Below are 27,734 nucleotides of genomic sequence, written 5' to 3'. Positions count from 1 at the left end.
AAAGGAAGTAAACTTGGATCTGTGAGGAAAGAGCAAATTTAGGAAGAGAATATCTTATCATCTAAATGTTCTCTTATGACTATGGGCAGTATATTCAATTAGCCCTCACTGAAAAGAAAAAATAGTTAAGATAAAACTCTTCAGAGATATTTTTATCTTTCCCCAATGTGGGTAGCTTCTCCCATCCTTCCCTTTCCCATATTTTATAAAGCACTGTGTACACTGGGTAGAAACCAATAGCCTCAGTATGGAAAGAGCATGAATGACCTGCATTGGGGGATTCCGAAGCCTGGGTACCATCTTGTACCAACTTAGCATTAATTCTCAACCTGAACCCACTGAACATCCACATAACAGCTTACATCACCACTGCTTCTTCTGCCTCTCCTCAGCACTGGCCCATGTATACCCTAATTTCTGCTGTTTCTAGAGTGTTTTGTCCACTGTGTTCCCCAGGGACCAGCACAAGCTTGTTCACAGAATAAGCCCTCAATTAATCAAGTGAACTAGAGGACTTTCTGCAGCAGAACGACTTAACCCAAAATGTTTCATCTGCTTTTCATACTCAAACTGAATCTCTGAATGAGTTAACATATAGATAGAAGTCCCTTAACTATTCCAGTCTTCTTCTGTCAAAGAATTTTTGTTATTGTAATAATTTTACTGCTTTTCACAGAGCTCCTGTGAAATTAAGCAAAATACACACCTATATTTCAATTTTGACATTATAATATATAACCGCACACCATAGATATCAGGTAATGCTTTGGAAGCACATTAATATTTGAAATTTCTTTCTGATGAATGGTAAGATACATACATGATAACAGTATTAGTACTAATGTACTAATGATAATGTAACTCCCTGTGTTTTAGGATTATTTTCTGTCCCAAACACTATAGGTTAGGAAGATCATCTACATATAATTGATTTTAATCTAAGTCATAAATTAATATATGCCAAAAAAGGTAATTTTAACAAGTTAACGCTCACACGGTATAGCAGAAAGAACACTGCCCTATATTGGGAATCCTGAGTCCTGATTTAGGCTTCACTACTGACTACTAACAGGACTAACTGTTTAAACTCTAGGCTTCCTTGCTCTTTTTTGTAAAACGAGGTAGTTGGGCAGGATAGCCTGTGAGGTTCCTTCCCTTTTAAAAATTGTACAGCCCTACGAAACACTGGCTTTCCATTTATTGAGCGTGTTGTAATTGACAGGCCACACGTAGCATCTCTCAGTCAAACTGACCCCTGCAGAAATCCTGGCCACCCACAGTGTCCTTCCAAAGGGTACTTAACACAAAACTCTTCATACTGAGTTTTGTACAGTGCTGAGTGGCACGGCGCCCTACTACAGCTGGTTGAGCCAGATACGGCCACCCACAGAGGGTCCAGCATCCTCGGAGGGAGCCTAGCGTGAGAGCTCACCCAAGAGGTATGTCTCTACAAAATGGGCCTGACCCAACCAGTCAAGTATCTTCTTGGGGACTTTGAACCCAGAACTTTCAGAGAGGAAAGAATTGTAAGAAACTTTTGCTTGGCAACCGTTATTTAAAGGAAAGTTTTTCATTGATTAGTTAGTTGGGCATTTGATTGACATCATTAGGTGACGAAAAGATCCTATGAAGTCAAAGACCGCTGCTTATTATTGTATCTTCCTATAACACAAATTAAGAGTCTTAGGATAAACAGCATTTGAGCTGCCTAAAGGAAAAGAGAACGAGAGGACAGGGGACTGAAAGAACAAAATACTGTGGTAGCTCAGGAACAATTACCAAAACAAAGAATTACGTTCTTCCTAGTCCAGAGAGCATAGAGTAGTGACTATCAGTACTTCCAGTTTACAGTTAGAGTCCAGGACATTTACCTCATTTCTTTATTAATTTAAATGGAGGCGTCAGATCATTTTTTGATTAGCATGGCTCTGCTCCCACATAACACAACAATGCCACTGGAAATCAAAGGAAAACTCAGCCTTTGAAAAGATTTATCCCTGCTGCAAATGGATAGTTAGACTGACTTCAGGATAAACAAAAACAAATAATGAAAGACATTAGAAGGTGCTCGTGAGTCATTTAGTCTTTGAGAATTTGGCTTTTATGAGTTAGAAAGATTTCCGAAAACCATCTGACTTTTGGGGAGGGTTTGTTTACCCTGTTTCCTGAGATTGCTGGGAACAATTAAAGTTTTGAGATACCCTGAATTTTTCTTTCCATTTGGTAGAGGCCTAATGGCCCATCTGCAGATCTGGACTCCTGCATGCACATATGGTCCATGATTTATGAAATGTGCTTATTTACATGTCTTAATTCTTACTTTCCAGTGTTTTGAAGTACACCCTTCTTATATCTTCTATGACATGCAGACATATATTCTAGCTGTGGTAGAGACACAATAGAGCTTTGTTAGGTACAAAAGCATTAGGGCTGATACCTGCATTTTTATAAACAACACAATGGGAGGAATTTGTAGAATTATTATTGGAGGACACTCTACCATACCGGGCACTTCTATTTGATGGGCTAATACTTACCGGAAGTAGTTGGGGGCACACCTTCCTTCACCTGTAGAATTACCTGAACTTGGCCTTCACCTGAAACTGAACACAAAATGCCGCAACTTGGACATGATACAAAGATCATCTTAGTATGAAAGATACTCATTTATGAGAGTGGTATCTTTATGCTAAATTTCCCCCAACCTAACAGATTTTCAAAATAAAAATATGCAGTCCATGTTAGTCTAACAATTGATTTCCAACATTTGATTTTGATTGCTTTTATTTGATTGAACTTAATCACAGTGAGATCTCTAAGAGAATGGGCACATAAATAATTAGAAAAAAAAACTTCAGCCTTATGTTCTTCAGAGGACAATATTGGTCAGCAGAGCAGGCCTCATATTCCCCTTTATATTCCATTTCCTGTCCATGATTTTGAAGCCTCAGCTTTTAGAATTCATGTGTTTTTCAGGTCACCCATGACAAGTATTTATTTGCTTTACCTTTATCCAGACAAATTGTCCTTTTAATGAAGGCTTTTCTCCACCGCACCCCCCCACCCCCGCCCCTTCTCCTCCCATCTTCCAAACCAACTGAGCACATTTAAAAGGCCTGGGGTTCATTAATTTTAAGTGTTCAATAAATTAGTGGAAATAATCAAAAGGCCTGATTCTTTCTGATAATGACAATTTGATGTCAGTATAAACCAGTAGATTAAGCTGGGAACATATGCTCCTTTGCCAAGAGAGGCTGCTATAATTAAATAGGGAATGCATCTACAAGGTGCTCTCACGCCTGATTGATTAGTAATCAGGTGCGCAAACTCCGCTTTTCAGTAACACCTTGTCTCTTATTGGTTAATTACCTTTCTGCCTTATCAGATGCCATTCAAGCCAGCACCTCCCACCCCTGGAGGGGCCAGTGCTGCTGAAGGCTGCAGCCTGTAGGCGGTGGCCGAATCCATGATCTCCATTTGCCTTTCATAGAGCCCTGAACCCTTTCTTTCATCACAGGGTGGAGGGGACTGAGCATGGTTTTTTTCTAATTCCAAAGCACAAGCTTCAGAACCTCACGAAGAAAAGAATCCTGAAAGGGATCCATAATGAGACCCCCTCATATTCTCCTAGTCTTATTTCCATCATTATTCTTATTAAGACATTTCCCATTATGAAAAAATCAGGAGTCTGTGGCTTTCTCCTTACATCGTACACATATTGAGACTTAGTACAATGACCAGCATGTTCTTTACATGTTCTACTTTATCACCACTTCCAACAGTTCACTTACATTGTTTCTTTATCCTATTGCATATTTCAACCACTTTTCTATCTTAAAATAATGACAGTGATAATAATAAAGCTGCCGCACAGCAGCTCATCCCTTTTTTCCCTATAATATCTAACTCAGCCACTCGTGCTCATGCTGATGCATTTTCTAAAGCTGAAAATCACTTCCAAAATACTGTGATATGTATCCCTCTCACTCCCAATTTAGTAAACATTTATTGAACATCAACTACATGAATTTAGGGTCTCTCTAATCATTAGCTCTGTCTGTAAATCTTTGAGGGAGCTACTTTTCTCATGCACCTTAAGACACCAGAAATTGTTGGACATGCAGATGTTTAATTTTCATGGGCCAATCTGGAAATCCTAAGTTTATAGTGGTCTACTCAGGACACCCTGTACTTAACTGACCATTCCAACAAATTAAACAAACAAAAGCAGGAAATAACCTTCTTAAAGGAACCAAAAGGCAAATAGTAAAAAATGTCAGGCTTAATTAGAGAGAAAAGTAAGAGAAAATGGACAATGTGACCTCTTCAAACATGCAAAAGGCTATAACAATAGAACACCCTTCTGCAAGAGGAAAGAAATAAATATTCTAATATAATCAAACTAATATAATATAAGAAAGGTAAATTAGAAAAAAATCCCAGGAACCATTTGGAAGGGGAAATCAGTTCATTTACAGATTTTATAAATAGTCGTCCTGGGAAGTTTCCAAGCAGTTGTAGATTTCAGCACATCTGGGTCCTCTTCCTTAAGACAGAGCCACCGAGGTAAGGAAAGTACAAAAGTAAAGTTACACATTTAAAAGTCTTTTTTGAAGCCTCTGTTGTATAATGACTAATTCAACCCAAAATAGGTATAATTTATGCTTTTTAGAGGAATGGCAGGGGGAGGGAAAAATACAAACACCTATTTTTTTTCCCAGATGAGGAAATTTGTAGTGGAGGGAAAAATAATCAATATATCCAAAACCCCCTGGGTGAAAAAGATACCATAAATACCAGATATTGTAGTTATCATTGTGGTGATTAACCCTAAGGCCGCAGAGGCTACCCTTCGACATATCCGACTGCCATTAGATGCTGTTCCATATGCCCTTTCATCCACTGAGCCGCTCACCCGGGCCCTGCTGTTAGGAAACCAAGGCTTCCGGGCCCAGGGCGCTGTCATGTCTGAACATCGGCACTGGTGGCTCCTGACCTGAGTGGCCACTGTTTTGTTTACCCTCTGGTTCCCGCATGCACAACTGTTTCCTGCCTCCTGAGAAACCTCTTTTAAAAAACAGACACCAAAACTAAAACAGATATTGAAAAGCTCTCTCTCCCTTTGGTAAAGCAAGTGTTCAAATACTACTCAGTCTGAGAAGAGAAGCATTTCGGTACCCAAAGAAATGGAGAACAGTTAATGAAAGGAAAGGTTAAAAGTCTGATTTCCTTCACCACCACTTACACGTGCCCCTCTGCGGGCTGCTTCCCAGCAGGTGAGCATGGGCCAGAGGGCTTTGTCTCCCTAAATACCATTTCTCTGCCTTGCGAGTGGGGCCATAGAGAACGGTGGGGAAGCATGTGAGGGCTGAGTTTGCACCCCAGGCTATCCAATTCCTGGATGTGGGCAATTGGCAAGCTCTTTGCCCTCTCTGAACCCCACTTCCTTTATCTGAAAGTGGAAATGATCCTACCTCATAGGGTTACTGGGAAGAAAAGATGAGATAGTCTGTGCAACATGCTTAGCACACTGCTTGGCACATCATGAGCAATAAATGCTAGTGATTACCTATACTGTTATTAGGACATGCTCACTATTCTGGGAGCCAGTTAACAAAACCCCAGAAATATGTTTTTACTCTCTTTACAGCTGTGCCTAATCATGATGAGCCATAGCATTGAGAGTTGTAAGCAACTTAACCAGATCTGCTGAAGGGCGCTGAGTGCTTTGACTCTTAAAAGACTGTGTAAATGTTAAGTGTCATTTCCAATTTGGATAAATACAAAGAGGAACGAAAATCATTTGAGAATAAAAGTATTGACTTGGGAAGAGTTTAAAAGCCTTATGCAAGCTGTGATATTGTACATATGTTTTCTCAATGCTTATGATTTCTGGTTTGGTATTTGTAATATAAGAATGGTTAATCTACTTTGTTTACCCATGGAGCCTCACTGCAGTTGATCCTTCCCAGATTGTGAGAATATCTGGTTGGTCCTCAAAAAGAAAAGAAGGCTTTGAGTCAGTAATAGCCAAATTACTCTGACGAGTGCTATGTGATCTGAGCTTGCTGTAAACAAGCATCTAGGAGAAAGAGAGAAATGTACTTGGAAGAGAGGAAAGAGAGTTAGTCAGCCAGATATGATACTACCATCTTCATTGTCTCTATTCCCATTGTCACTTTGCCACTGAGTTTGATGCATATATTAGGACCTCTCATTCAGGCCACATCAGTCCAGCATGAGCCAGCCATCGACTCTACGTGATGAGAACATGAGACAGCAGCAGCAATCTTGCCTGCAGATTTCATCCCTTTTTCATCCTGACTCACATCTTCTCTCCGTCTCTGTCCACCCTGGACCCAGACTCTGGCTCAGCTGCTGGATTTGGTTCTCTCCCTACATTTTCAGTTTAGTTTGCCCCGTGCTCCACCTCTCCCACTGCCCCTGGATCTGTCTCACACACCTGCATGCTTATGCCCTGTTTCGCCTTACCTGTTCCATGGACTTTACGTTTCTCCCCAGAAACTAGCTCTTTCATTTAGCCACAGAGAAGGCTTGTCACTAGGTCCCTGGCAGCTAAATCCAAGTCACAGGACCATGCTGCTGACTGATTCCAGCCTCACAGAGACAGCCAGAGAGGTACCGTGCCCCTTATAACTCAGGATCTTTTAAAGACTTTCATAGAAACATTATATGAAAATCCTGTGATCGCCTATATGTATATATATATATGTATGTGTGTGCGTGTAGCAACAGTCAATCATGGAAGGGTGTGATCTTTCTTAAGTGTAAAAGAACTTGATGAAGACACCAGCAGATGTATCTACTTTAACCATGGTCCTGAGAGTTAGCTCAGTGAAACCTTCTTAATTAACTCAGAGAACAATAACAATTGTTATTCTGACTCAGAGCCACATCTGCCACACTTGCACAGGGCATTTATGATCCTCTGGGCCCTGGGAAGATCAACAGAACCAGAACTTCTAGGGAGGGGCCTAGTAACAAGCATTCCATCTGTTTGCCCATGAGGTACATTTATAAAATGCTAAACTGAGGAATTTTACAACCTCTCCCTACTGCATTCTCAAACATGGGGTTGGTTCTCAGGAGTAGGTGTCCTGAGCAAGTGAAGACAGAGACTCAAATAAGAAAGAGAGCCTAGTGTTCATGCTCTTTACTTCTCATCAATTTCATACCAGAAAATTACAGACCGCATTATATTCCCCAAAAATGTGAGGTGATGATTTTAGTGGCAAAAATGTTTTATTTTAATAACTATGAATATTAATATATTCTAGAAAAAGCAACTAGGTCATTAAACCTACACTTTTATGGGTATTAGTGCTGAAGAAGAGGTACAGCTTTAAAAGTAGGACAATGTGGGAATTGATGTAAGAAAAATGTGAAGCAAATAATAGTACAGGAGGCGTAAGGATGTGACACATTGGAAATCAAATATCCAAAGTTTAGGAAACAGAGAGTTAATAAGTATAGGTTTTTCCTATGAGTACAAGGGAGAAGAACTGGTTTACAAGGGCAGAGATACAAGCTTGGATTAAAAAACAACAAAAAACAAAGACACTAATATATAGAAATGGTACTGAACCAAGAGTCAGAAAAGCTGGGATTGAATACTAGCCATACCACCGAGGCCCTGGGTCAATTGAGGCTAGTCACCAGCATTATTAAGAATTAGCTCCTTAATCTGAGTGATTTCTAGAAAAAGTATTTCATTCTAACTTCTAAGTTATCCTTCCTTCTCTTTTCTTCCCTTTTCCCCCTTTCTTCTTTCCCTTTTTCTTTTGGAAAAGTGGCTTATAGTCAAGAAGCAAAAGCCCTTTTCACATCCCCAACTCCTGTTCCATTCTCTATATTTTTGCCGTAAAGGTTAGTGCATTTGCCGGAAGTCAACCCTCTATATTACTGGTAAAAATCCTTGGGGAATCTTTGGAGAATGAGTTTCCTATAAGAATGTAAATTAATTTATTAACTAGAGTGCTACAGATTGCCTTAGAGGGCCTCAGCATGGGAATGGCTGCTGAGTTTCAAAGGATTATGATTCTGCTCTGCGCATTAAGCCGCCCCAAAGAACTCTGGGGAGCATACCGGAGTCCTCTCTCCTCCTTGGATCCTAACAGAAGTCTTTCTCCAGGGGTTGCATGGGGTGTTCTGGACCAGCTAAAGAACAGAAGGGTCCAGGCAGCATCCCACTCCATCCCAGCATCCTCAGGGCTTTGAGGAAAGAGAAACCTAGGCAGTCCCCCTGATCTCCTGGCTGCAGACTCCGACAGCCACTCCCTATTTTCAGGATCTCCCAGGGTAACAGCATCTTTACTGAGCCTTCTGTGTGAGTGACCTGGGCTCTTCAGGACACCTGGCACAGACAATAAAATCTGTCTGTCTTTCATCTAGAGCCCTCTTGCCCTCACAGACAAAGTCCCGGCTCTGGCCAAATAGCCTGCCTTTCTCTGGGGGAGGGGGACGTGTGGAGACAAGCATTGGCCAGCCTGGCGAAACAGGCCTTTTTTCAGTCAGATCAGAAGAAGGTGGGATGCAGAAGCCCAGAGCCTAGCAGGCGGACTCTCTCAGCTGCCGCCTCACACATTATCCAGGCTTGGCCGCCTCTCTGCTGCGTGCGTGGGGCTGTGTGAACTCGAGAGGGCAACGGTGAATGGCTCAGCATCTGACATGAATTTATCACCGGCTGCTGGTTGGGAGGAGGAGGGAACAAGGGGAAGGGGCTGTGAGTGTTTAATGCACCCTGCCACAACCCAACAGTTTGCCCTAAAGAGCCTTTTACCGATATAAAAGGACAGGGTCAAAAGTAAGTTGACCCCTGACAGAATGTACAATTATTAGAAGAAGGCTGTGCACGAGCAGCTGCTGGAACCCCACTGGTTCCGCATGGGGCTTCCAAGAGTCCAAATATGAATAATCAACTCAAGATTGTTTCCTCCATCCCTCTCGGCCCTCCCTCCTCCCCCCAACCTTCTCCTCCTGTTTTGGGCAAGTCCTATTATATTTCTACAGGAAGAGGCATAGCCCTCCCCAGCAGCTGCAATAATTGTGTTCCTATTGTGACGAAGACCTCCTCCTGGCCACCCCCCGACAAGTGGCCATTGTGAGTGGAGAGTCAGTGATTATACGCTCGGCCTGATGCTTTGGGGGGCCCAGCTGCCTCAGTGCTGACACACGAGTGTGCGAGTGTGCGGAAGACCAGGGAGCGGGCGGGCGGAGGTGGATGAAGAGGTGGGGGATCCCACGTCTGTGCAATGGGACTCTGACATACCAGACCTTTTGCATAAGTCAGGCCCAGAACAAATGAGGCTTTATCAGGCCCCAGTGATGAGGGGGTCTCATCTCCCTTTGAAGTGGAGCTGAGCATGGGGCCTAGCAGCTTTTCCTCCTTTGGACCAAGCAAACATCCTTCTTTTGATATGCTACATGCTCATTATCTCTGCCCCATTTAATGATTTTTGATTGAAGGGTGGCGGCTGGGATGCCGAGAAGATCGTTAGAGAGGCTCCATCCAGCCAAGCCTGCAAGAAAGGCTTTCCTTGTGCCTGGGCCTAAATTTGGAATTTCTTAACAGTGTGTGCTTGTTCTTAGAGGCAGATAAGGGCTGAGCGTGAAATTCTTAATTAAGCAATAAATAGTGAGTGGGGTGTCAGCAGATGTAGCCAGTAGCCATGGCAACAGGAATCACATGGGCAAGAGAGCTGAGACTCGACGTAGGCCTCCGGCCTGGGCCTGACTGACAGCTGAAGAATCCTACAAAGCTTGTAAACCAGATTAATTAGCTGGCTAATTATTTCATAGCGTTAATGTAACTAAAAAATAAAAATAGTTCACCATGAACTGAAACATCTCTGGAAAAAAAAATACAACAGCAGGGCAAGAGGCAGTGGGAACCTGGCTGCGTAAGGCAGAGACGAGCAGCCAATGAATCAAATCGCACGCAGGGAAAAAGGGACTTTCTGGCTTTGACCCTGACTTTGAGAATATAGAAGAACATTTATTCTACAGTCACACCCCTTCCCAAGCATGGCATAGAAGTTACAGTTCAGAACTGCCACTCATAACGTGCATCACATTAAATACTGCCCCACCCGGGTCCTAACCCAAACAGGAACACACAAGTACTTTGCTTGTGGTCTGTTTCTAAGTGGCTCCTTGGGCAAACTTCTCAGGGGCTTTCGAAAGACAGCCTGAACCAATCTCCTTAAAAGATATTTTTAAATGAGTGGGGTTGCTTTATTCTGTGGGTAACAGTTTCTTAAGCAGTATTAAATTTCGATCATGGAAACAATATATCATGTACGTCATATTATCATGAATCTCATTTATCTCACAAAAGCTAGTGGAGGAAAAGAGAATGGGACCCTTTCAGAAAGGTTATGATGTATAGAGTGAGTTCAAGGCACGTGACATTGTTAATCTTCCCGGGGGGAAAAAGAAAGGGAAATTCTAGAGAAATAATCTATTGAGAAAATTTGCCGTAAAGTAATATGGCATACTAGTTACACTGGAAGATGTTGGGTGTTCTGTACCACAATTCTAAGAGATAAGTCAATATTCTTAACCTCCTTGTATAGATGAAGCCATTGAGGTGTGGAGTATTTGCAATTCCATGCCTCAGGTAAAACAGCTATCTAGCCACTGATTAAAACCCTAAACCCTAAGCTGGCCACAGGCTTACCAAAGAAGCTGCATTCCATAAAGACATTGCTGAACAAAGATGAACTTGCCTTGGCAAAGAAGAGAAATGCTCTCAAAACATATATTATACGTGCAGGGGTATTTTTCCTTGTCACTGGCGATCGGTGAGTTTTCTTCTACGCCCTGCCCAGCACTCCACCCGCCCCTATCTAGTCAGTGACCAATGATTATTTAGTGGGCAGCACACTCTAGTGGAGAGATCCATAGCCAGGAGCTAGAATGCCTGGGTTCTGATCTTTCCATTCTCAGCTGGGTCTAAGATTAGTCAGGTATCTTAAATCAAATATAAAGTAGCCAAATGGAGGAAATAAGGATATTTGTGATTTTTTTTAACTTCCTGTCTTGGGAGAATGTGGTAAGGTTGCAAACAAACAATACAAAAGATTGTGAACTTAGAATGGTCAACAAATGAATGAAACACAACCAATTGTCAGTGATGCAGGACTCTGAATGACATGCCAGCCAGGAAAAGGATCAAGATTGCCCCACACAACCCCTAAAAGTCTGACAGCAAACTCTAGACCTGAAGGAGGTCAAGCAATTACTCTACCGTAAAATGGAGCTTCTGTCTACACAGCTCTCCACTCATCCCCCCATTTTCTCATCCTAGAAATATGTCCACACAGGCTGTGAGATCTTTACTTATATTCTCTTCTTAGATTAATTGTCTTTTATGTAAATGATCCCAGTCACAGACCTACAAAGTCAGAAGGTCCAAGAAAACAATTAAGTGAAAGTAACAAATTAATATGTAAAATGCATGGCCAAGAACAGAACTTTATTGCTTATTAGGGTCTTGTTGGGGGACCAGCTACAACACCTCCCTATTACGGCATTATTAGCCTGCCTAATGATGCTGTAAACTGTATACAGAGGATGTCCCGAGTCATGACCAGATCCACACCATCCAGTGTCCCCACGTGAGACACCACCAGGGAGAAGTATGAGCCTCAGGCCCTCTCGGGTCCCCAGTTTCTCACTGTGCCAACCCAGAGGGGACAGAAGTGGCTCTAGCCACCTATCTACCCATTCACTCAGAGGACAGAGAAGGCACAAATGACCACTAATGCCACTACCTGGAGCACTGGAAATCCTTTTAAGGAACAGGGTCTCCAAGTTTATAAAACATTCAACCAACCCCGGTGACTTCAGTCCCCTTTCTAACTACTGTAATTTGAAGGTGGGGATACTGGGTATTCTGATACAAAGAATTTTTAAAGTATTACTAAGGGCTATCTACCTAATAAAAATGTTCTATTCTGAAATATTCATCTATATCATATACTTGCTGATATATATGTATTTACCAATATATGTATATGTATTTGTATATATACACTTACACAGACGTGCATTTACACCATATATGTGTATATACAGTATAATAGTGTAACTTGCTATTAGTTCAAGAAATAATGCTATCAAAGGGGGAGACAATCTAGCTGAGTGACTTGATTTTTTGTTTTTCTCTTTATGTCACAAATGTTCCTTTATCATGCTTGGCTTATGTAACTATTCAAATTAACTTGCAGTCATGGACAAAATCTGACCAATGGACAAGACAGGCTCCTCGAAAGCCTGCCAAGTAATAGAAAGGAGCAATTTTAAATTAAAATTTTGTTCCTGAATATATATCAAGTGAACAGTCATAAAGTTAATGGCATCTATTTGCTCTTACTTAATGAGTCCATTGGGCTCTGGTGGTGAAACAGTGTCAGGAATCTCGGTCCATCCTGAGTTTTTATAGTTTTTGGTTACATTTATGATGGGATCAATCAGAAATAAAATTTGAAAGGTACAATCAGTGCAAATAAGATATACAACAAACCATTTGGCAAAGACTTTAAAACACCAGGGAATCACCATTCTCTCCTCTCTGGGGCTGTTAAAATTTAATAGCGCTTGAGTCCCAGGGCTCAAGTATAGATCAGATTCAGTTGACAATGGTTAGGAAGAAGGGACAAGGGACTAAGGACAATTGTCCAGCTCTCAAGATCCTTAGGGCCCAGTCTGGCTTCAGACAGGGGTTGGGACTTGTCGTTTGCTCTTCTAATGAAGTCTCCCAATTTTGACCAGGATCTATTAAGAACAATTTATAACAATACTGACATCTAGAGACCCATGGTGCCAGATTCTCCTTCGAGACCACACTGAGCTGAGGTTGGTATAAGTGGACACCACGGTGCTCAGACTGACCACTGCTGCTGTGACGTGGAAAAGGAATAGGAAATGAGTTCCAGGAAGTCCAAAAGGATATACGGTCTTGACCCACACATAGGGCTCCTGGGAAACATGCACAATGCGAAGGTGAGGAAATTCTTTGATCTCAGTTGCTCTGCGATCCCAGTAGTGTTCCTGGTCCTATAAAATGAGGCTCCAGGATCCTTCAAACTGATGTGTATTCTGCCACCAGACAGAGACAGCCCAGCCCCTGTTCCTCGGATCAGCCCTCCATGCCCTCCCACCTTCCTGACTTCAGATTCCCTTCCAAAGCCTTCCCTCTCACCTTCCACATCAACTTCACCCATTATTCAGTCTCTTTCTCTCTCTGTCACCTTCTACTTCCTGCTATTTCTTGACTCTGCGACCATAGTCAGCCATGACCATAACCAATTCAGCTAAAGAGTTTTACATGTTGTATTTTGTTTAATTCCCTGTCCTTTGAGGCAGATCCCGTTAACATCCCATTTTACAGATGAGGTGACTGAGGCTTAGAGAAAAAGTCCCATAGCTGGTAAGAGTTAGAGCTGGGCTCTACACCAAGGCAGTCTGATTTCAGAGCCTAACTATTTAACCTCTTCAGTTCCTCATGACTTCATAGCACAAATGTCTAGTGGTTTCTGACACTGTGCCCTCAAAATGCTGGTCCAGTTATACTTACCCAGATAGGTGAGTTGCCTCAACTGGCTATTGAAGAACCAGTCACAGCCTTGGTCCTGACCAGGCAATGGCAGAGATGGAAGGGACTGCCCCACTCGACGCCCGCACCTTATGAGGATGTCAGGGTAAGTCCACACCACTGTGTGCACCAGCAGGAGGTAATTCCCAGGAGCAAAGTTGCCCAGTGTTGCTGAGTACTTGAAGTGAGAGAAAAGAACAATAGTGCTCATTTAGTAAGGAAGGCTCCCTCAACAAAAAAGCTTTAGAGTTTAGAGAACACAGACGGAGTAGTTTAGAAACAGGGGCAGGTCACGCCTAGACTACTTTTCATGTGGGAAATGAGCTTCCTTAAATCCACTCCATGATCAATTCATAACTAGAGCCACAAAATCATGGAATGTGAGACTGAAAGACACCCTAAGGGTCTTCTTCTTCTTCTTCTTCTTTAACAACCCCCATCAACAGAGAAGAAAAATAAAGCCCAGACCAGTAAATTGCCTCATCCCCACTCAAACAGCTAGAAGAGACAGAGCCAGGCTCAGAATTCCTTTCCGGTTGTTGTCTCCATAACTTAAAGAGGCAGGCGATGAGAGGACAGGAGTGTCACCCTCTTACAACAGTCAGAGATAACACTATGGAAGCATTTGCTACATGCTCAGGTACTATTATTCATACCAAGGCTTTCAAGCCTTCAAAGAACCCTGGTGATTGTTTTTATTAACACCCCATTTTACAGATGAGGAAACTGAAGCAGGTGGAGGTTCAGTAACTTGCCCACATCACAGAGCAGGAGAGGTACTAAGACAGGCTAGAAAGTCAGCGTGTCCATCTCCAGTCTCCTTCCGCTGCCTTCACCTTATGAAAATCCCCTGAAACGTTCTCTTGGAAACCTCAAGGGAATGAGGGAGCTCTTTTTTCCAAGAGCAATGCTGAGAGAATCAAATGAGATGCTCTTTGAATTTCTCAGAGCTATGGCACCCCTATAGCAGCTTCTAGCTCCCTAAAGCCTGCTCTCAGCACCTTCGGGGAGAATGTGCATGAGACAGGAGGAAAGAAATGTGCGCAAACAAAGAAAAGCTTGAGGAAATTTTTTTTTTCTAGAACTTGCATCCACTTTCCACATGGATGTTTCTATCTTCCTCCCCCTAACCCTTGACTCCTTCAACCAACCCCAATGACGCCCAGACCTTCGTGTGTAAGTTACTATTTGACCACAAGGTGGCAGTATGCAATGTAATGATGTTCCATTAAGACATTTTCTCTGGCTACGAACACTTCTCTGGCCTAAGTTGGTCCTTAACCCATACTATGAGAATAGAGTTCTAGATTGCTTAGAAACTGTTTTCAATTGTATTACTGAAGTTAAGATTTCAGGCAGAACCATTCTGCCTTCAAGGGGAGATTTAAACAGATTCTACATTTTTCAAGTTAAAAAAAAACAACCACTCTATCTGGTACTGAGGTTACATTCACCTGGCAAAAATGCTGCTGGAGCCTTCTCTATCAGCACCAGAAGACGCTAATACCTGCACACTATTATTTCACAGAAGGAAAGATAAGAACCCCTAGGGAGTGGAACGTATCATCAAATGAGGTTACCTGCAGAGATCTGTTGATCCACGGCGTCTCAAATCGCAGTGCGTAGGTCTCCTGATCCAAGAGCAAAGCCGTCCAGCCATAAGGGTTAGACAGTGTGTCACACACATAATTGACAGTGGTTGTCTTATTTCTGCTGTCAGTTATGGTTAGATCATAAGAAACATCTGGAGCATTAGCTCTAGGGTGATTTAAAAAGAAAAAGAAAGGGGTTTAAGTTATTCGTCCCTTCTGGATCGGATGTCCTCCTCCTCCGTAAGTTGTAATTCATCTTCTGTTCTCTCCATGTACGTCTTAAGCTCTCTTGTCTGTGTGCCTATGGAAGCTTTAACAATCACTGTGTGGGTCAAAACGCCCAGTGGGAAGGTGTCATTGCATCATTTGCACATTACCCTGGGGCAGTGAATGGGCTGGAGGTAGTAACACTCAGACCTGAGGCCACTCCTAAATGCCATTTCAGTGAGTTCACATAGGCCAAGAGGACATGTTATTATTTTAACAAAGAAATGTCCATGGCCAGAATTGTGTAGTAGACAGCGGAAAACACATTATATAGTTATGAGACATTCCTCTGGGGAGCAATGCCTGATACTCAGCTCTGATGTGCCTAGACTGTCAGAAGCTACCAACCTCCCAGCGTGTGGCTTTAGGAACCTTCCCTGGACTGAAGAGCCAGCCCGGCTCCTCTCCTGTGGGCTTGCCTAATATCCAGTGCTCACCCCACCTACAGCAACTCAGTGTGGGGGGCTTTGCTTCTTTGTTTGTGAACATAGATTCTGAGATCTTTAAGTAAGAGATGTTTCTCCTTTCTAGTGTCCTCCCCCTCGCACAGGGCCCTGCACACAGTGGGCACTCTTAATCATGCTGGTTGCATGAAGGAAGAATGCATGATGGACAATCTCAAAAGCAGCTGGTACCAATTTCCTCATTTACATAAAGCATCTCTAGAAGAACTGCCTTTTACCAAATGAGGAAACAGGCAGAGTATGGCACAAGTATTAGGACACAAGGGAGAATCAGAAATTTATTAACTTCTGCACACTACCCAGCCCATCCCAGAAAGTGATTTTTAAGAACACAAATAGATTGAGCCACATGCGAAGACCCTAAAAGAAAGTCAAAGTGGACAGAAAAAAAGTAAGCAAAAGTGAAAAAAACTCAATACACATTATGACTGTCTTTCCCCCTTTGGTGTGGTTTTCATGAGAATCTCTAACTGTGGCGTTTTGCTGCAGGCAGATAATTAAATTCTCAAAGTGGAGGGAAATGAGACGAAGGAGGATGTTGAGTTTTCAAACTGAGGTGTGGCATGGGCATATCCAAAGCCAATTCACAGCCCAGTGGCATCTTACAAAAAAGGAAACTGTTTTAGTGTTAAATGCTTGGGCACTGGGGTCAATGAGTGTAAACTGGAAATCTTTGCCTGCATGCACTAGGTGTGTGAACTTGGGCAGATGACTGACCCTCTTAAAGCATTAGTTTCCTTTCTTTTTTAAATGGAGGCAACAGTGGTATGTATCTTACATAGCAACTGTGAAACTTAAAAAGATAATCTATGTAGAGTCATCAGGATCCATCCCCAAGCCCAACAACTACCCACAGCTCACTTAAGAAAAAAATCTCAGATACGCCACGTTTGCCATTCTGCCCTACTTACTTTAACATTTAGCAGTTTATCCAAGATATTTGATCACTTAAAAACACACTCAAAATCTTTCATGGCACAGAGCCCTGGCCCCCGCAATGCGGCACTGGAAACATATTTCTTGTAAGACTAGATGTGTTTGTTTCATCTATTCACTAACACAATGAAAGGGATGAAAAATGCTCAGGGCATTTGGAAAAAAATTTCCCGGATTTCCCTTTTCAGCATTAACTGAACCATTAGAAATCTTAGGGTGGGAGATTTCTTCCTCTCTTTGGACTGGGATATTTATGGGGTTTTTTCCCGCCTATGTCAGGGTTTAAACTGGAAGTAAAGGGCAGTCCTCAGCTCGAATGCTTTGAATCAGAATGGCCGTGAAGGTCATCTGTTGTAACTTCCAATCCATCGCAGGAATTCCCTCCATATTTCATCCTGTCCCTTCTTCCACTCATGGGCTCGCACATCCTCAAGTAGAAGACCATTCCATTCATGGAATTCAGTTTTAAATTTTCATCTTTTGACAAGCTTTAAAAGCTAATTTTCCCATGTATTTTCCAGCCATTTGTCCTTGGTCATCTCGGCTCCCCAGTGACTGAAACTATGAGTTCCAGAATCCCAGGAGATCATCTGGCCCCATGTGGCCCAAGTAGTATATATTTTTTTAAAAAGATAAGACTTGGAAAATAAATGTAAAACCAATATAAGAAAATATGAGTTGGAACCAAGAAATACCAAGAAGGTAGATGAGCTGGCTGCAGTAGGCACCATGGTGAGTATCTAAAGTGGGATACTCCCCTAGTCCAGGCAATGGTGCTGAGGGTTTCAGATTCTGAAAGTAACGTCCTTTCGGCTTCCCAGAAACAGATGGGCTCTGGAAAAAGACTCATAATACCTAATCCAGGAGACACTGACTGATATATCTGTATTTTCATTTAATAATTCATAGTAAGAAAACTGCCTCTCACATAGTAGGTATCAATAAATATGAGCTGAATGAGTAAGCGAGTGCTACACAGATCAGAACCTACCAGCTGGCTGCTTAGTGACATTTCCCCCCAACAGGGAAATCTATCCAGAAAAACCACATGAGGGCCAGGAGATTTCTTACAAACATACTCATCAAAGGAGACAAGCAGTTTGATTACAGGTTATCAGAGCTTGATGCAGTCAACTGCCCTATCAGTAGGGCCCTATTTGCTAAAAGGACTTAAACACTTAGGTTTGGTGGTCAGAAAACCTCTCCTAGACATAAACAAGCAATCTACACAAGCAGTAAGCCCTGGTTTAGGAACATGCTAAAGTTTCTTTGTAAACTTATAAATCTACCTTAGTCAAGTGCTCTCAAACCACTTTTACGAATAGTTGTTTCTTTTTAAAACTACAGAGCAAAATAATTTCACTTCTTCAAATCTATCCATCTGTTCACATCTAATGCCTCCTACCTATATTTTGTCACTTACTTTGGCTTATCAATCTATATTTTGTCGCTCTTTTCTTAAGATATCATGCATACCACCTTGAAAATTTTAAAAAAAAGATGACTTTGGTATGTTCCAGTACAATAAGTTAGGTAGATAGCTCCAGAAATGTGTTTCTTAATCCCATCAATGTGGCCTGAAGAATCTTCCCGGTCACTTTGACTAGACTTAATTATGTCTCAAATTTTTATCAGCATCACATTTATAAATCAATTTTTAGGATGTAATCTCTCTTAGCTCAGGTTCTGTAGATTATAATTGTAACTTTTGAAGGATCCAATTTTCAGATCAGACTCCCCAGGCTCCCATAAAATGACCCCCTTTTCAAATATTATAAAACCACTATGTGCTAATATTAATTCAGTTCTATACGTCTTTGGAACTTTTGTACCTAAGTTTTGATGCCCTTCTCTTTCCAACCAGCATCCAATAATCTGATGCTAACCACTTGACCAACCAGAGACCGTCCCCACCCCACAGCACACTATGATCCTGAATTAGACTTTCCTCTTCCTTCTTCCTATATTGTCCTGATTATAACAGGGCACCCCATCCATCTCAACTAAGGTCTATGTGGAATGACATTTCATAGGCTCACATGCACAGCACCAGTTTTCTGAAATGCAATCCGGGTAGAGTAGTTATCAAATATACCTTTATCACAGCTGGTAGTGGAAAGGGTCCTATGGCACATTGTGAAAAGCAAATCAAAATGTAAAAGGCCCATCTCCCAGCAGGCAAGATGCCTTGCGGTGACCATCACCTGGGATCAAAAATTCAAAGTTAAACTAGCTCCCATCCTGCTAGGCCAAATGCCAACAGTGACAGAGGTGGGCTCTTCTGAAAAGCACCAAAAGAACATCAAAAGTCAAAGAACACCATGAAAAGAATGTACCAACCATAATTACTGCCATTTTCCCTTGCCCTAAATAGCCACCAATTTCCCTGTGCCCTAAATAGCCACCAATCTCCCTCTCTTTACTGTTAATGAAGCAAAGGAGCACAAAAGTATTTCTAATTTGGAGGAGCCAAGGGAGTCTGCATGGGCCATTAGCGGCAGAGAGCTTCATTACTGGGGGAAGAAGTCTCTCCCTGAACTTCTCTTGGCTTTATGTGCGAGAAATCAGGAGGCAGCCAGTCCATTTTCAATGTTAACCCTTACCTCTGCGTCAGGAGCAGCTCCTGTACACAGTCCTATACACACTCCAGAAGCCAAAAAGACTGCAAGCCTTTCTTTTCATTTCCTGTTCAACGGAGTGCCTTAATTTTTGTTCTTTTTTTTTTAAAAAAGTAACCAAAACAGTTTTTAATTAAGGGATGTTTTCCTTTAGAAATATAGCACTATCACTGGATGAAAGCTCCCAGCCTAAGTACCAATTTACAATAGTAGCTGCATAAATAGTTATGCAGGTTAGTGTCCATCTACTGTGTGGAACTGTTGAATGTATGCTGTCCACGAAAGATTTGTTAGGCAATCAACAATAGCAGTGACAACAAATATTAACTCTGGGGTTTGTGTTTACTATTAACTTGCTTTTCCTGAGGGTCCATCTCTGTGTATCAAGACAAACACTGCATCGAGCTCTAAATGCTCTCAATTCGGAACAATTGTGAAATAAACCCTGTGTAACTACACATCTCCCAAGACAGACCTATCATAATAACTAACTTCAAATGGGGCTGCTCTCCCTGCCATCTCTTACAGCACAAAGAGGACAAACTGATATTTTAAACACAGCTAACACATTTTGTGGCACAGCTTGGCTACCATCCTTTAAAAATACACTCAACTCATGACAGTCCCTATCAGAGACTCACTATCCCACCCTACTAACCTTCCACCATCCAGTAATATTTTATGTATATCAATAGGCTTTTTAGTATTATCTTATTGATTGAGAAACACTTAAATATTTCTCCTTTTGAGTAAGAGGCACACCCAACACAAATCCCCATAACTTTGCAAGCATATTTTTTCTGTTTATCTTTTTTTCAGAGTTGGCTGAAGCAATAATAATTTATTGTACAGAAACTCTAGAAGCAACCTACACCTCCTCAAAGGTAGCATCCACAGTATTTGCAAGTGTTATCTTAAGATAATACTATTCTATCTTAATCCATGAAGATGAACAATAGAAGGGTCATCATTCTACATAAGATGATCCTTCGTACACTGTTGCATCTCTTCTCTTGATCTTTTGAATCCAACTGGAATGGCTGCCTCTGAACATGAGAATACCACCAGTGGACCTGTGCATCCAAATGGTAGACAACTATTTGTCAGAGATACTGAAGGACAATTTCATGCATCAGGTAGAGAGTTAGACTAAGAAGCTTATCTTCCCTGTTGCACATATACACCTGATGGTGTGGTAGAGCTGACTGACACCTACGTACAAGTTTATTGTCTTCCCAAGGCTGTGTTGAGTGATAGCATGATGGTTGCCTTATATAGGTCATGGGAAAATATCTTCACCTCAGAATTAGACAAACACTACAAATCAGGCTTTTTATTCTAGAGAGCTAGTTAATAAACATTTTCCAGCACACCGCTCTACCTCTTTTATTATTCATGAAATTTAATAACCATGTAACATTATTGATAATATTCCCCCGTTTGGGGTCCATCATGATGTTATATCTTTTTCTATTTTATTTCTATAACCTCTGCTGACAAGAAAGGATAATATTTCTTAGAATTTTCCTGTCTCACCCAGTTTTTTGTTTTGAGGACTGAAAAGATGCCATTAGTGATGCTGTGCCTTTATCCCTAGGAAGGAGAGTTAGGCAATTATTAAAGGAAAAGCTAGGCCAAAATTTCCATTTGAACTCTTCTTTACTTTTGCATTTACAGAGGCAGGGGGTGCCTCATACTTTGAACACTGACACATTAAGAGCAGTTACATAGGTAAAAACTGAACGCAAGCACGACAGGAGAGGATATTAAGCAAGATCTAAGAATCAAGGTGATGAACAAGAGCATTAACCTTTTCTTTTCCAGGAGAACTGGGAAGGAAAAAACAGAAGATACTGGGGCACAATGAATCAAAGACTGTGTCTCCAGATTCGATGACTCCCTGGGAGGTTTTGCTGGACCCACAAAATGTCCTGTGACTGTTGGAAAGTATTCCCTATTTTTCAAGAATTGTATTTAGCTGCATTTGAGCAAACTTAATTCCTTTGCCAGGTCTTTGTTTCTCAGAGAGATAATAATCTACACTATTTTATTCAATTAATAGTATATTTATTTGTTGTTTTATAAATCATAGATGTAAAGACAACATTTATTAAGCACTTACTACATACCAGGCAAAGACCTCTTGAGATTAATACCATTATGCCCATTTTATTGATATGACAATGGAAGCATAAAGAGGTGAAGTAACTTGTCTAAAAGAATACACCTAGGAAGTACGGGCACCTGGACCAACTACACACAAATAATTCTTAATTATTTCTCCACTCTTTAGTATTTGAAAAATAATTTTAAAAATCTGCATGTGTCCTGACTTTATTTTATGCATATCCTATAAAAACTCAGAAGGAACCAGTTGGCCAACCTATAATATCTTGTAAACTCTTTAAATTTTCCCCATGTTCACCCAGTCAACAATTGGAAAAGAGATCAAGGTTTGATTTCTTGATATCTGAATAAATCTATGACAACTGAAGTACTTACAGAATATCCTAGACCAAAAAATAAGAATCATACCCAGATGGTAAATGTGAGGGTTGAGTTTTCATTCTCCCTATCACAAGTCTATGCATCTGTACCACCAGGGGAAGAAAATATTGCAAATGTAGGCAAACTGCTGATTCAGTAGGGGTGGGGTTAGGGTGAAGTGGGAAAGGAATCAGCTGTTAAAATAAATCAACTGATAGCCCCAGGAAAGCAAAAGCCCAGAAGACATTATGAAAAGACATCCTTAGGTACTACATGTACCTAGAAATTTTAGGGATAAAGACTGAGGACAGTATTTTAATCCTGGGCCTCACAAACATGTCCTTAGACAGAAATGGACAATAAAGACACTGAAGGAAGATTTTGAGGACTCCATAATTTTTTAAATTATATTCATTTATTTGATATTAATTGTATTGAGTTGTGTTCAATACAATTTTGGACACTATAATAGAAACAAATAAAAACCCTATCTATACCCTACTGACCATCTACAAACCCTACCGACCATCTACAAGCAGAGATGGACAATTTATAAAGCTATGTAGGAGCTAGAGTATTAGTTAGAGCAAATATAGAGATCCAGGGATACTACAAACCAGCCCAAGAAACGAAGGGAAGCTCCCCAGAGAAAACAGCCTTCATGCTGAGGTCATGGACACAGAAGCTGGTGAACTGAAAAGCACAAAGAAGTTCAGTGTGGCTGAGGCAGAGAATGCGGGGAAGGGAAGGGCAGCACAGTGACAGATGAAGCTGAAGCATAAACAGTGAGGAGGTCACGAAGGGCCCGTGAGACAGTAATGATGCCGGGCTTTCTTCCGGAGGCCCTGGGAAACCGATCAGAAGTTTCAAGCAAGGGAATGAATGGATATGGCAAGACCCGATCTGCATTTATGAAGTTCAAGGATAGGATCAGAGAGGGGCAGCATTAAAACTGTTGGTGAAGAATATAAATTCAGTTTGGCAGGTCAAGTTTGAGATGGCTATTAAATCTAGTGGAAACATTGAGAGCATTACTGCTCCATAGAAATATAACACAAGGCATAGGTATCATCTTAAATTTTACATTAGCCACATGAAAAAAGTAAAAAAGAAACTGGTGAAATTAATTTAAATCATATTATTTAGCTCAATATAGTCAAAATATTACTGTTTCATTAAAATCAATATAGAAAAAATTTTGAGATTATTTCACATTCTTTTTTCCATATGAAGTCTTAGAAATATGGTCTGTAATTGATACTTACAGCACATCTCAATTTGGACTAGGCACGTCTCAAGTGCTCATAGCCACATGTGGCTAGTGGCTATAATACTGGTCAGTGCAGATCCTGAGGCAGTTGGATGAATGGTCTAGAAGTCAGTATGACAGTGCAGAGCGGAGGAAGGAGATCTGGAAGCATCAGTGAATGCTCACTGAGGTGGTGAAATAACCCCAGGTCACATAGGAAGAATATCACCTGAGAGGAAAGGAAAGCGCCTCACAGACCCTCAAGAACATAGTATTTAATGGACAGGGAGAGGAACTTGCAAGGGAGATCTGGAAGGAACACACAAAAATCTGTTGGCATCATTAACCTTGTGCCATGTAACTATTCCAGAAGAAATCACTGATCGAAATTTTGGGATCAGTAAATCCAAGAACTCTGTGAGGCATGTCATCATTATGGGACCTCTGGAGAAAAGTGGTCACTGACATATTTTTCTGAATGAGGTTCTGACTTAGGTTGGTAGGGCTAACATCACCCCTGTCTTATCAGGAAGGATGGGGTTGGTAGAAACGGAAGTTGGGGGGAAAAGACTATCTTGTGGCTCCTACAGAAAGCATGTTCTTATAACTGAGCGCATGAGAGAAAAATAAAGCAGGACTCATGCAGATCCAGTTTGTTGTCATGTTAAGAAAACATTAAGGAGACTCTGCCTTGGAGAGGGTGGGAATTTTTTCTTCACCTAAATATTAAATATCATCACCAACCTCAAATATTTTTATGCCTCTGTCTATCCCACTGCTAGGGTCGAGTCAGAGGGAGCTGTAACAGAAGTCAGGTCCAGACATGGGTGCCCATCAGACTTAAATAAGGTTGTGAAGGACAGGGGCAGAACGCTGCCCATGTCAAATAAGAACTTAGAGTGAAACTGGACCATAGACAGGAACTTTCAAGGAAGAAATCATACTCCAGTCCCTTGGCTGTTAGCAAAGAGGAAGGGGGGTTCCTTGTTTATGCAGCTATGCAAGGCCTAGCGTCCTGCCCTCTGGGGACCAAGAGCTGGGGGAGGGGGTAAGAGTGGAAAGTGAAGGCAGCAGGGTGCTTGTGCCATAACAGATCTCCATCAACATGCAACCCCCCAAGATCATAGCTGTGAGAGCTCTGTAAATCAACTCTTAGGGTGCTTGCTCCAGGGCAAACAGCACAACAAATTAATCCTTTCTCCATGAAAGGCCGCAAAGTTTGTATCTATGCTGAATTCAAATTGCTCATTAGCTCTGACATGTTCCTAATGAGGTTATAATGCTCTGGGATAAAGATCAAGTCACTGAGCACAAACTGCTAAGGACGGAATCATAGAAAGATAAAGTTAGAGGGACTTCAGAGCAGGGCTTCTAGAACTTTAATATAAATCATCTGGGAGATTCCAATTCAGAATGTCTGCGGTGGAGTCTGAGCTCTCCCTTGTCTAACAAGCTCCCAGGCAATGTAGATGCACTTTGGTGAGTGAGGCCTTAGAGATCATCTACTCCAAGAGCCTTATCCTAGAGATGAGGACACTAGGGCCAAGAGACTTGTAACTGGGAGCATGCTGAGACTTTCCTGGAGCAACTTTGGGGTAATGGGGCATTTGTCCACAGACCTGTGGGTCAACCTGAAAATGTTTAAATAGAAGAATAGGGAGTAGGGTGACCAACCATCCTGGTTTTCTCAAAACTAACGGAGTATCTAGGACCAGAGATTTTCTATTCTAAAACAAGAAAATTCCAGACAAACCAACACAAGTTTTCCACCCTAGGTGGAGCCTACTTAGAATATCTTATCAGGATTATTGTCTTTCTGACCTTGTCAGTCCCTGTGTGCTGGGGTCATGACCTGTTACCAAGGTAAGCATCTATGCATCCTGTCCTGAGGATGTCCAAGAACAGATGCTCAGACGATACTACATCTGCAGAACCTCCTGACACTACATCGCTAACTGCCTCTCTAAGAGATAGTCTCCCAGTAGATATTGAGATAAGTATGAAAAAGGAATATTAAGGATACAGAGAAGTAATTTTTATACAAATGCATAATGTTTCTTCTAACTATTCAACTCTTTCAATTTTCCTCATTTAAAAATGCATTTTAAGAAATAAATCACTAACCCTTATAAATCTCAAAATCATTAAGAACATCTTTGATAAAAATCATCAATAAAAATGAGGATGCATCCCTAAGAATGAAAAAAAAGTCATGCTCAATCAAAAGTACAATCAAAATGATTAGAAATAAAAATAAATCTCTCCACACTGCTATTTTATTCACTAGAATTGGGTCCATTAACATTAGATAGAATAATAAACAGGAAATCAAAGGTGGAAAATTTTCAGACTATTCAATCCTAGCAGTGTATTGTTAAGGCTTCTAACACAGAATATCAAGATACTGTTTCCATATGCATTCAAAATTCAGACTTGATGCAAACCTGACCATACAGACTCACTCTCTGGAGTGGCCCTGTTTAAATAAGATGCCAGTATGGTCTGGCTGAATCTCTTGACTTAATATTCATGCAGTTAGGACACTTAAACAATGGAAGGAAAGAAATGTGGCTAAATATATACAATGCATTTGAAACAGGTGAAAGATAGAACCTAGACACTCAGCAATCATTACCTGGAAATTAAAGGGAACAGAAACAATCCTATTATGCATTACAAACAGCCAGCTGCTGACTTAATGGTGGCTTGACTAGCATAAGCAAGAAGTCCTTGCTCCAATATTAATAGGAAATGTATTGTACGAATCCAATAGTTCATGAAATTAACAAGGAAAATGAACTGGAGTGAAGCAACTTTGCAAGTAATAGGAAGGCATCAGCAATTGCTTCCCTGGAGCATACTGAACACTTAAAAAGAGGTTGGGGAGAGTACACATATATAAATGAGAATGGACATTATTGGAATTTTTTAATAATACTTTTAATTTAAATACATTTCAAATTCTCTGTTGGTTGCAAGTCTTTTCAAGAGGAAGCTGTTAGCTCAAAATGTCAGTAAGAGGTCATGGGCTACAGATCTGGTCCAGTGATACTGAAAGTTAGCTACCATTTGAATAAGCCTCCAACTACTCTAAACTTATGATTTGACAGCTGTCAAAATGATTCCCTTATCACTTTTGCAGAACTAGATTTTCTTGATTCAATAGAATCTTGAAAACAATTTCCCTTCTATAAACCTCAACAGCCTGAATGATAGATGCATGTTCACTGGCAAACTGAAAAGTATAGTCAGTTCAACTTACAAACCAACAGACATATGATGAAAGAGGGCATCTTCCCCGCAGACACTGCCAGGAGCAACCTGACTGAAGCTTCTATTGACCAAACAAGAAGCTGGAAGGGTTTCCATAAAAGGAAGAATGTGACTTCCGCTTTTCCCAGACAGAGACCCATCCAAGTCTTCCAAAACTGCTGCATGAGGAAATGGAAATGCAACTAGGTTTGAAGAGTTTGTGAACTTCAAGTGGCTGGTCTTCACAGTAAATCCACCTACCAATTGGAGGACAGAAAGACTGTTACACATGGCACAAAAGACTATAATAACAAATGGCAGCTGAATTCCCTGGGATGTTTTCAGTACTTCCAATTGCATTTTTATACAGCTTCACGATTCCCTCAATTCTTTATTCAATGAAAAAAATCATGAATGTCTACGGTACGTCAGGCTCTGTGCTTTGCGCTGGCAATACAGTGGGAAACAAGGGTGGCATTGGTGCCGCGCGCATGCAGCCTGTGTTCTAGGGCAGTGATTTCAGCCAGAGGTGGTTTGCCCTTGAGGGACCGTGGAGCTACTTGGAATCATTTTTGGCTGTCACGTCGGGGTGGATCTGGTGAATCAAGGCAGGAATGCTGCCAACATCCTTAATATACAGGACAGTCCCCACAAACAAAAATTACCCAAGCCAGAATGGAAATAGTGCCAAAAGTGAGAAACTGAGGTCGATTGGGAAACAGAGAATCAGTATACTAATTTGCCATTTAGCATTATGAGGTTCTTACTTTGTTTACATTCAAGAGCAACATTCAGTCAGTCACGTGAGCAAATGGTAACACCCTTTGTAACTGTCAGCTCTAGGGCCACACTTCCTAGCAGTCTTTCCCCCACACCACCCCCATGTGACCCATTGGTTCTGCTGCTCGCTCTGTTGCCTGGGAGGAAACTATGGCAGTGGTTTCCCGACTTGCACACCCCTGTCATTAAAATTCAAAAAACGGAGTACACATCTCAGAACCTATGCTATTATCCGTCTGTATTGCATACATGATAAAATACACAAAAGAGGAAAATAAAAAGAACAAGATACAAATAGAGGCCCTGACAATTCCATTCTGCCTCCCCGTACAGGCCATGCAGTGAATCAAGTTAAGCATTCCAACTTCTTCAAACTGCTCTAGTCTACCTAATACCACGGCCTCCTGCAGCTCCGCAAGTCAGTCCTATCGGAATTGCAAATTTTTATACTTGACGTTCCTAATACCTAGA

At 41.4% G+C, this 27,734-nt stretch overlaps 1 protein-coding gene across 10 annotated transcripts in view; it reads right to left on the bottom strand.

Annotated features, from left to right (window-relative positions):
• PKHD1 (PKHD1 ciliary IPT domain containing fibrocystin/polyductin) overlaps positions 1–27,734 on the bottom strand; it is a 421,695-nt gene that overhangs the window by 200,740 nt on the left and 193,221 nt on the right. For 9 of the 10 annotated variants that reach the window (XR_012125992.1, XM_073224035.1, XM_073224036.1 and 6 more), the window contains 4 exons: positions 26,494–26,740; positions 15,199–15,376; positions 13,601–13,796; positions 2,538–2,603 (listed from right to left, as the gene is read on the bottom strand). Coding sequence is in view for 9 of the 10 variants with exons in the window: in XM_073224035.1 (XP_073080136.1) it covers positions 2,538–2,603; positions 13,601–13,796; positions 15,199–15,376; positions 26,494–26,740 (687 nt within the window). In the remaining variant the exon portion in view is untranslated. The remainder of the gene's footprint in view (positions 1–2,537; positions 2,604–13,600; positions 13,797–15,198; positions 15,377–26,493; positions 26,741–27,734) is intronic. The other variant, XM_073224039.1, reaches the window with a different exon arrangement.

Source organism: Manis javanica, chromosome 16 (assembly GCF_040802235.1).
Source record: "Manis javanica isolate MJ-LG chromosome 16, MJ_LKY, whole genome shotgun sequence".
Lineage (NCBI taxonomy): Eukaryota > Metazoa > Chordata > Mammalia > Pholidota > Manidae > Manis > Manis javanica.
This window is presented reverse-complemented; position numbering and strand designations above follow the sequence as displayed.